Source organism: Dryas octopetala, chromosome 2, assembly GCF_963921425.1.
Source record: "Dryas octopetala chromosome 2, drDryOcto1.1, whole genome shotgun sequence".
Classification (NCBI taxonomy): domain Eukaryota; kingdom Viridiplantae; phylum Streptophyta; class Magnoliopsida; order Rosales; family Rosaceae; genus Dryas; species Dryas octopetala.
In genome coordinates, this window is record NC_141367.1 from 30,510,086 (window position 1) to 30,519,219 (window position 9,134).

The 9,134-nt window shown below is 34.7% G+C and overlaps 2 protein-coding genes and 1 non-coding gene across 3 annotated transcripts; all 3 read right to left on the bottom strand.

Annotated features, from left to right (window-relative positions):
* Nucleotides 1–226: 226 nt before the first annotated feature.
* On the bottom strand, nt 227–1,675 carry LOC147295555 (putative ribose-5-phosphate isomerase 2). Its single transcript, XM_086233183.1, has one exon. It carries the CDS (start codon nt 1,332–1,334, stop codon nt 555–557), a length of 780 nt encoding a protein of 259 aa, XP_086089309.1. The 5' UTR covers nt 1,335–1,675; the 3' UTR covers nt 227–554.
* Nucleotides 1,676–3,276: 1,601 nt separating this feature from the next.
* LOC147295556 (Auxin efflux carrier family protein) lies at nt 3,277–5,640 on the bottom strand. The gene is made up of 2 exons (XM_086232828.1): nt 5,512–5,640; nt 3,277–4,985 (listed from the first exon to the last, which is right to left on the bottom strand). Exon 2 carries the CDS (start codon nt 4,942–4,944, stop codon nt 3,595–3,597), a length of 1,350 nt encoding a protein of 449 aa, XP_086088954.1. The 5' UTR covers nt 4,945–4,985; nt 5,512–5,640; the 3' UTR covers nt 3,277–3,594.
* Nucleotides 5,641–8,847: 3,207 nt separating this feature from the next.
* TRNAL-UAA (transfer RNA leucine (anticodon UAA)) lies at nt 8,848–8,930 on the bottom strand. The gene has a single exon. It is a non-coding gene; the product is annotated as a tRNA-Leu (tRNA).
* Nucleotides 8,931–9,134: the final 204 nt, after the last annotated feature.

Below are 9,134 nucleotides of genomic sequence, written 5' to 3' on the forward strand. Positions count from 1 at the left end.
AAAATTACACCACACTCAGATTTCAGAGAGAAACTTTCAAGATGGCAAAATAATTTACAAATTTAATTGAAAGTTTTAACAATGAGCAACCTGTTCTGACCTTCAGATTGTTTACAAGGTGAAAGATAATAGAGCAAACCAAAAAACTTATGCAATTCAATGATAATAATTATACATGGTGTTAACTGCAATTAAAAAGGTGAACCATTCCATTCCAATTCATAGATGCCTCTTTGTAAAAGTGAGAACATTTGATTAATAATGAGGTGGATTTTATATCAAAACAACATGACAGATATCAAACATAAACTGCCAGTCATTCATCCACAAAATTGCAAACATTCTAGTCCTTCGTAAATTGACTCAAAGACAACATCAAAATGTTAGGAGACCCTCCCAAAAAATAGTATAAATTAATTGTAGGAGATTAAAACTTCCCTTGTTACAATAAAGACCAATGAAATCTTCCACAATTTGATTGGAAAACCAAACTATATAGTTGCTCCTACATGTAATAAGTTAGAACCCATCTCGAACTACCTCCTCTAGCCCGGTTACTTATTCTTCACCGTGATACCAAGCTCGCCTGCAACAATCACAGTGGTCGTCATGTCCAGGAACATTCCGTGCTCAACAACTCCAGCAAGCTGCAAAATTGCGTCACTCGCAGCCTTCAAATCCCCAATATCTTTCTTGAAATACAAGTCCACAACGTAATTCCCATTGTCTGTCACAAAAGGCTCACCATTTTCACTAAAATTTCTAAGCTTTGCAACACAACCCGCGTCCTCAAACAAGTCTTGGAGCCTTTTGGCCGTGAATTTCCAACAAAATGGAACAATCTCAACCGGCATAGCGAGCCCACTACCCCCCAAATGCTTAACGAGCTTGGACTCATCAACAATAACAACGAATTTCCTACAAGCACCCTCAACCATCTTCTCCCTCAAGAGCGACCCACCTCGGCCTTTGACTAAATTGAGGTGGGGATCGACCTCATCGGCGCCATCGATTGCGAGATCAAGGACAGGGTGCGAGTCGAGATCCGCCAATGGAATTCCCAAAGACAGAGCTTGTTCGTGGGTCTTCTTCGAAGTGGGTACTCCTATAATGTTCTGAAGCTTGCCCTGGTGCAAAAGCTCGCCGATACGGTCCACGGCGTGCTTGGCGGTGGAGCCGGTGCCGAGGCCGAGGACCATGCCGGACTCGACGTACTCGACGGCCTTGTAGGCCGCGATTTTCTTCAACTCATCCTGGGTTAGAATCACAGAGGGCAGAGGAGTCGATAGAGGTGAGGACGAGGTTGGGGAAGGGACCAAAATTCCAGCTTCCATGGCCGGATTGTTGGACCCAATAAATAAAATGGGGCAATAAGGATTAAGGAATAAGAATAAAAACCCAGAATTCAGAAAACAAAAAAATGAATAAAATGAAAGAATGAAAGGGTTTTTTGAGTTATTGAAACATGGGTATGAAGGTTGAGACAAGGAAAGAAGAGGGGAAAAGGGTGCGTGTCCGGTGTAAGAGATTGGGGGGGGAGTGTATCTAGGAATGTGTGGCGGTCAGCATTGGGGAAAAAAGAGGCAGAGAAAGACAGAGGAGGAGATAGGGTTTGTGAGGAGGCGGGTTGGGCTTGGAGTTTGTATTTATAGGGATAAATGGTTGTGAAGGTGCCAAGGTGGTGGGAACTGGGAATTTGGAGGAGGGTTTAAAAAATGGTTCATTGAAATTGGAGGACATTACTTTGGGCATATTTAGTCTGTGTACACTGTCTACAACAAGTACCATTTTTATTTATTCTGATACAAAAAAATAGTATTTATTTATTGGAATAGGCTTTAAACTTTTAAATGGGTGGTGCAACTCCAACTCCTCCTTTGTTTAGGATACTCAAATTGAAAAGAATAAAATCTGGCCTTTATAGAAAAGGGGTTAATATCATCCATTTAATTAATTAGTTTGCTAGAAGTAGGAGTAGGACATCCATTATGGTCTTGAGTGGAGTGTTTGGATTGTCTCTATGAATGGCTGAAACTGAATGGGACATATTAAATTAAATGTAAAGAACATGGTGGGAAACACGCATGGAGCTTGCTCTTATTACATTTCTCCGCATATTCCCAGGGACCCAGTATTATATTCTCCTAAATCGTATATTACTATATATTTGCTAGATTTTCAACATGGTTTTTTTAAATTTTCTATTCAATTTACAATCTTTTCTTTAAGGCAGCCGTTCTTCTTACTTTTGTTTTAGAATTGTTTGGTGGGGATTTGATGATGACATTTCCATGAAAAAGATCAGGATTCAGAAATAAGTAATTGCAGGGCATCTTCTTGGGAAGTCAATTACTGAGTCTTGGCTTCAGAGTTCAGACCTTTGGTCATGTTCATCATTACGTGGGCCATTTGTTTATTGTCATTTATATGCTCTCCGTAATGCAATGTAATGACTAATTGACTATGCTTAGGAACAAGCTAAGTTAGTAACAAGTTCCAATTAACCATGCAAACCATGTTCTTCATGTGCAATGGTCCAGGTTCAACCAAGACTTTGAATCAATGCTTTCTTCCATTATCTATCCTTGGAAGGAAAAAGGTTGGGTCAAGTCAAAGTTCATCAAGATGGGGTGTCTTCATAACAAAGCCACCTAAATCGTACAGAATTTTCACAAATGCGGGTCAATCTTGTTACTTTGTTAGGATGCCGTGAAGACGCTTCTAATCAAATACCATGTAAGCAGAATATATAAATGAATGAAACAATGGGTTTCTATTATAAATTGAAATTTCAAATAATGTTGTTTAGAAAATAGAAGTGAATTTACTACTATATATGCTATAAAAGATCCAACACATTGCATAGACAGATTTTCAATCTCATTTGTTCACCCTCTCTATTTTCCAATCAATAAGTGAGATGTACAGATATTGTGGCCTATTCCCTCTGGGATTAACGAGATCTAGCTCCTCTAAGAACGAGAGTGGAGGTGAGATCTCAGGTTCAATCTCCAGCTCCTATGAACCATAGTGACATCATCATAATTCACCGGAAAATATAAGTAAAATATATTCAGGTTGCATCTGCTTAAACACTCCTATACTGTAAGCATATAGACAACCTTAAATATATAAAATAGAGTTCTGCAGAATTCTGGTGCCAAGAGTCTTGTTGACAGCTCTGATTTTTGTCTAAAGAGGCTCCACTCATGTAATCTAACACGTTAATAGCTTCAGTTGACATGTAAAATACATATACTTGAAAGCTATATACAATTCATGGCCAAAAAAGAAAGAAAGCTATATTCAATAATTTACACGTTATACAAAAGGCTAACTCTGATTTTAAGAAAAATATAGCAAATAAGGACTGCATATAATCATTCTGCAAGATCGACTTTACACAATTAAGCTTCATTGGCTTCAGAGAAAGTGAAAAAAACAAAAAACAAAAAAAACAAGGCACCGGCCACCTCAATCGCCAGTTCCAAGTAGAGTAGACTGATTAAGAAAACAAATCAACCACATTGAAGCAATATACTCTAGTGGACAGGGAGAAAGCAGCCTTTGATGCCCGAAAATTTAATCCAAACCTCAGATATATGCTATTAATTTAAAGTAGATAACAATATACAAGGAAAGGGAGAACAGAGCAAAAACATGCTGCCAGAAAAGAAGTGCTGAAGCCTCGCTAACTGCATATGCCCTCAAGCTGGCAATTGCTCCCAATAAAATTGCACTCGGTGTCGTGTACTGCAGCAAAAGAACAAACCTATACATTGCATCATCATCAACCAGAAAATTGAGCTTGTCAGCCAATGCCACGATACCAATTCCCAGCAGAGGAAGCAATAAAAGCCTTGCCACAGTTATGCCAATGGTAGTCCGGAGGCCAAGTCTAGAATCATTTGGTCCCTCTGCAAGCATACCCCCAAGAATAAGCATCACAGAAGGCACCATTGCACCAGCTAAAATCTCTAAACTGTCAGTGACAAAGGACAGTGGAGCATCATATCCGAAGAAAAAAACTTTTAACTGAGGCACTGTCCCAATAAAGATAGCCAATAGAGAAGCAATTGTTGGGGGTTGAAGTATGTGCTGTATTGGAGTTTGTTCAGCAACAATTCTCATCCTCCTGACCACCCTAGGCTCAGCCAAACACCTAATAGACCTGGGACTGCTTCCACCGCCTTCTCCTGATAGGCCAACATCTGGAACAGTAGTCTGCGAAACATTTGAGATGCTTTTGAAAACCCTAGCAATGAAGGGAGACTTGGAATGCTCAGTTTCTTTTTCTTCAATACCTGGCCATTCAGCTTCTACAAGTAGAGGCCTACTGATATCGTTAGTTTGTGGTCCCTCAATCTCAGCCCCTTCCTCAACAACCTCATAATACTCCAATGGAGGCTCCATCATGTGATAAACAAGGGTATAAACAAGAATTACAGCAACCCATTGGGCAAAAGAGACATAAGCCACCCCTCTCGAGTGACAATGGGGTCCAAATGGGTTTTTCTCAGTATGACAAACAGATCCAACAATAGCAAGCGGGAGATTTCCAGTATTCCCAAAGGCAGTCATGACAATAGTAAATCTGTTTAACTGTGGGGGCGGACGACATATAAGCACCACCAAGTACCCAAGGAAGCAGCCAATAAGTGTACTTATCAACACATTAACTGGGATAAACCACCACTGAGCAAAGTTTTCAAGTGTAATGGATTCACCTAGCTCAGTAAAGATTAAACAGGGCAAGAACAAGGCAAAAACAAGCTTGCTGAGGAGCCTAAAAGTAGCTCTTGGTATGATTTGAGTTCTTGGGTGCGCAAGAACCAGTCCAATAACCGTGAGGGATAAAAGTTTCATCAAAGGCACTATCGCACTCATCACATCCCCACTTGATTCCAGATTAGTTTGATACAATTCTATAAGATACCGAGACATCTTTCCTTTAATTACTCGAAGATCAATAGAAATATTTCTTTCTGCAATTAATCAAACAATAACTCAAATAAATAAAGACATCAACATAAATGGTACCAATAGCAACATATCTAAAACCGCACTGAAAATGTCTGGGATTCCACAACATAGATTCAGCTTAACATCAAGATATCTAACAAAATCAAAGAGCATGCCACTTGCCACATGGATTTGCACATTATCCAGTAGATTAAAATACAAAATGGGTAAGAAGAATTAACATCAAGCAAATCATTAAGATAAGCATTTGTTCCAAACTCTGTCACAAGCTACCCTAAAACCAGTGAGAAATTGAGGATACAGCATGGGTTTCACAGAATATCACAAACCAAACAAATATTCTATGAGGACGGAGCATGGGTTTCAAGGATTTTGAAAAACATCAACCAAACCAACGAGAAAAATGGGTGATTCAAGATATAAACTTAACATCAATATCAAAACGAAATTGCAATACCGAGAGAGAGAGAGAGAGAGAGAGAGAGAGAGAGAGAGAGAGAGAGAGAGAGAGAGAGAGAGAGAGCTTACATATAGAGGTAGAAAAGGGAGAAGGTTGCAAAAAAGACAGATTGATGGCGAGGCAGTAATGGTGGAAGCTGTCTGATAAAGATTCGCGAGGAATGCCTTGATAAACTTTTCAAGCCAACACCAAAAAAGATAGCTTTCAAGCGAGGAATGTTTTTTTTCTTTTTTTGGGTTTTTTTTTCATATTTTGACCATTTTCTTAACGTAATACTTAAATTTTTATTTGTCCCAATTAACTACTTAAATTTTTATTTTGTGTCTAATACATACCAAAATGAATTTATGTTAAAATTATCAACAAAAGTTAAAGGCAATATAGTCACTTCAAAAAATATATTTTAATTATAATTTATTATTATTTTTGTTTGTTGTGTATTTTTTTTAAATAATTTTAAACATATAAATAAAATAATTAAAATATACTTTGACTATATTGCCCTTAACTTTTTTTGAAAATTTTAACAGAAATTCATTTTGGTACCTATTAGACACAAAATAAAAATTTAAGTACCACAGTAAAACAAGAGTCAGAGTTTAGGTACTAAATATGAAATAAACTCTACTTTTTTTATTTTTTTAACGAACATGGAATCAAATGAAATAAAAAGAAGCAATATAAATTAACATGATTTGCTTACAATAAAAAAAAACGATCGAAGTACCAGGTGCTAACAAGCGAACAAAAAGAACAGGTTGCTAAGCTATGTGGGGGTCGGAGCTGAAAATAGGATTAGGAAGTTAGGATCATGGAATTAAATTCCGGACTTCAAATAAATTTCGACGGAAATTTCGATAGAAATTTTGAAAATTTTTAAATTTTGACAAAAATTAGACAAAAACGAAAGAAATTGCTATCAAAATATGAAAAATTTTAATGAAATTTTACGATATGTTTATTTAACATATTATCTATTAAATTGATAAAAAAAATATTGAGGAAATCAAATTATATAGTAGGTTTCATGTGATATAAGATAAATATTGAAGCAAATACTATTAAATAAAATTAGTATAATAAATAAATAAAATTAGTATATTCTTTATACTGTATAATTTAATTATACAATAAAATCTAAACTCTAATACTTTATATATTCTATATACCCTAATACTCTCTATACTCTATAATCTATACATTAAACCCTATATACTCTATATTTTTTATGATATTAGGTTTTAGGCCCTTTAGGATACTTTTAATTACTTTTTTATATAGAAATGTATTAAAGTTGAAGGTTTAAAATAACTAAACGAAATCTCAAACCTTTTTTTTTATTTCCAACTGCCCAAAAACCCCAAACCCCCCTCTTTTTTTCTTTTTTTTTTTTTCTTTCCTTACTTTTTTTCCCCATGCCTCTCTCTTTAGTCTTTTTTTTTTTTTTTTTAATCTTTCCTTCCTTTTTTCCCGTGCCTCTCACCTAGCCAAATTTTGTCTTTACTAAGTGTAACAACCCAAATTTTGGCTTATGGTAATTTTGTTACTTAAATTTTTTAAATTTGTTTTAAGTTTTGTTTAAAGAAATTAGAATTTTTTAAAATTTATTTTAACTAACTTAGACCTTTAGTTGTGGTTCTAGAGCTTAGTTATGTGGAAATGAAATTTAGAAAATGAAAAATTCAAGAATTATAAGAGTAGAATTTTTCATAATTTTTTTTAAAGCAATTTGATTATTTTGAGGTTATAAGAAATTAGTACTCATTAATACGAGTCCTTATAATTTTTCAGTAAATTATTTGGAGTATCAAGCTATTTTTTGGTAAATTTCTGAAGTTGAAGAAAATATAAAATATGAAAATTTCGGTAAATTTAACCGAAATTTCAAAAATGTTGACAAAATTTTATTGAAAAATTATTAAACATGTGTTTAGATTTCAAAACCCTAAAAAAACGAAATTTAATACCTTGATTAGAATTGATACAAAAGTAAATGATTAATGAATCCACTTTAAACTTTGTCTTTAAAAAATAATTCTTTAAATGCGTCTAATGTTAAAAATGTCCACGAAAATCAGTAGGCATGTTTATAGGGCCGAGTGCTTAGTATGTTTGGTGACTGTTCGACATGATTCTTTTTTTCCTTTAATTGCACCGATTGAACTGTTGAACATGTAACTAATAAAATTAGGGTGGCTGTAATTTTAAATTATTGTTTTTTTGTGTTTTGTATTGTTTTATTCATTTTTCATGTATATATGTAAGAAGAGAATAATTTGCATGTCTTTGTTACAGGAGACATGACATCACATGCAAGAGAGAGTTAGAGAAAAGAGTTAATTACACTTATACCCCCTGAGATTTATCGTCTTTTCACATACACCTCTTGAGGTTTTAATAATTACACATACACCCCCTGAGATTTCAAAGCTGTTGCATATAACCCCCTATAGTGAGACGAAAAAAAATGAGAAATTATGCAAAAAAACATGCTAAGAGGTTAAATGACCTAATAAGATTATTTAAAGTGTAAGATTCAACCTCAATATAAATATTTTCTTTCTTATTTATTTTTTTTCTCTTGTAGAGGGTTATATGCAACACCTTTGAAACCTCAGAGAGTGTATGTGTAATCATTGAAACCTTAAGGGGTGTATGTGAAAAGACGATAAATTTTAGAGTGTGTAAGTGTAAATAACTCTAGAGAAAAAGATTTCCTCCTTTCTCTTTCTCTCCCTCTTTCTCTTTCTCTCCCTTCTTTCTCTATGTCTCTCTCTTACATGTGACGCTACCTTATAGACAGGACATGCAAGTTCTTCTCATGTAACAAATATACAAGATTATAATTTATGGTGAATGAAATTGTCTAACAGTTTACAGTGATGTACAAAAATTGTATAACAATTTTAGTGAAAAACAAAAAAAAACAAAAGACATTGAGCACTCATCGCTTGTACCAAGCACTTGGTTAATTAAAAAGTGGGGCAGCTTGTATTGAGAACAAACGCTGGGCATGACTCGTTGTGTGCTCATAAGCCTTTAGATGTTCATACAAATAATATATGAATAATGCTATATTTACCACATTCTTATATCACATTTTTATACCATCTTACGTGTCATTATTTTACTGGACAAGATTTTTTTATTTTTATTTTTATTTTTATTTTTTAGTATCCAATGTATGAATGCTATGTAAGTTGCCATATAAGATGGTATGAAATTGTGGTATAAAAATGTGGGATGTCTAGCACTACTGATAATACATTTATTAAATTGAAAACGTAAAGAATATATAATTAGGTGTTTAATTGTTACGTTTATAAGGGTGCAAATGAGATATTTAAATGTTAATATTCTCAAGTAAATATACAAGTTTTAGTGCAAAATAAAATTCAATTTTGTGCTGGCTATGGGGTTCGAACCCATGCGCACTTATGTGCAGAAGATCTTAAGTCTTCCCCCTTAACCTCTCGGGCAAACCAGCTGTTGAGTTATAACTCTCACAAGTTAATATATATATATATTTGAAAAACTTGAATGAGGTTCTCTTAAAACAAAGTAAAGTAAATAAACGAGTATATTAAACCCAAACAAAGAGCCAGGCCCACTACAAAAAAGCCTAGAGAGGCAACTCAATCCAAATGAATAGAGTCCCCCCAAAAAAAATCCAAAGGAATAAGGCCCAAGC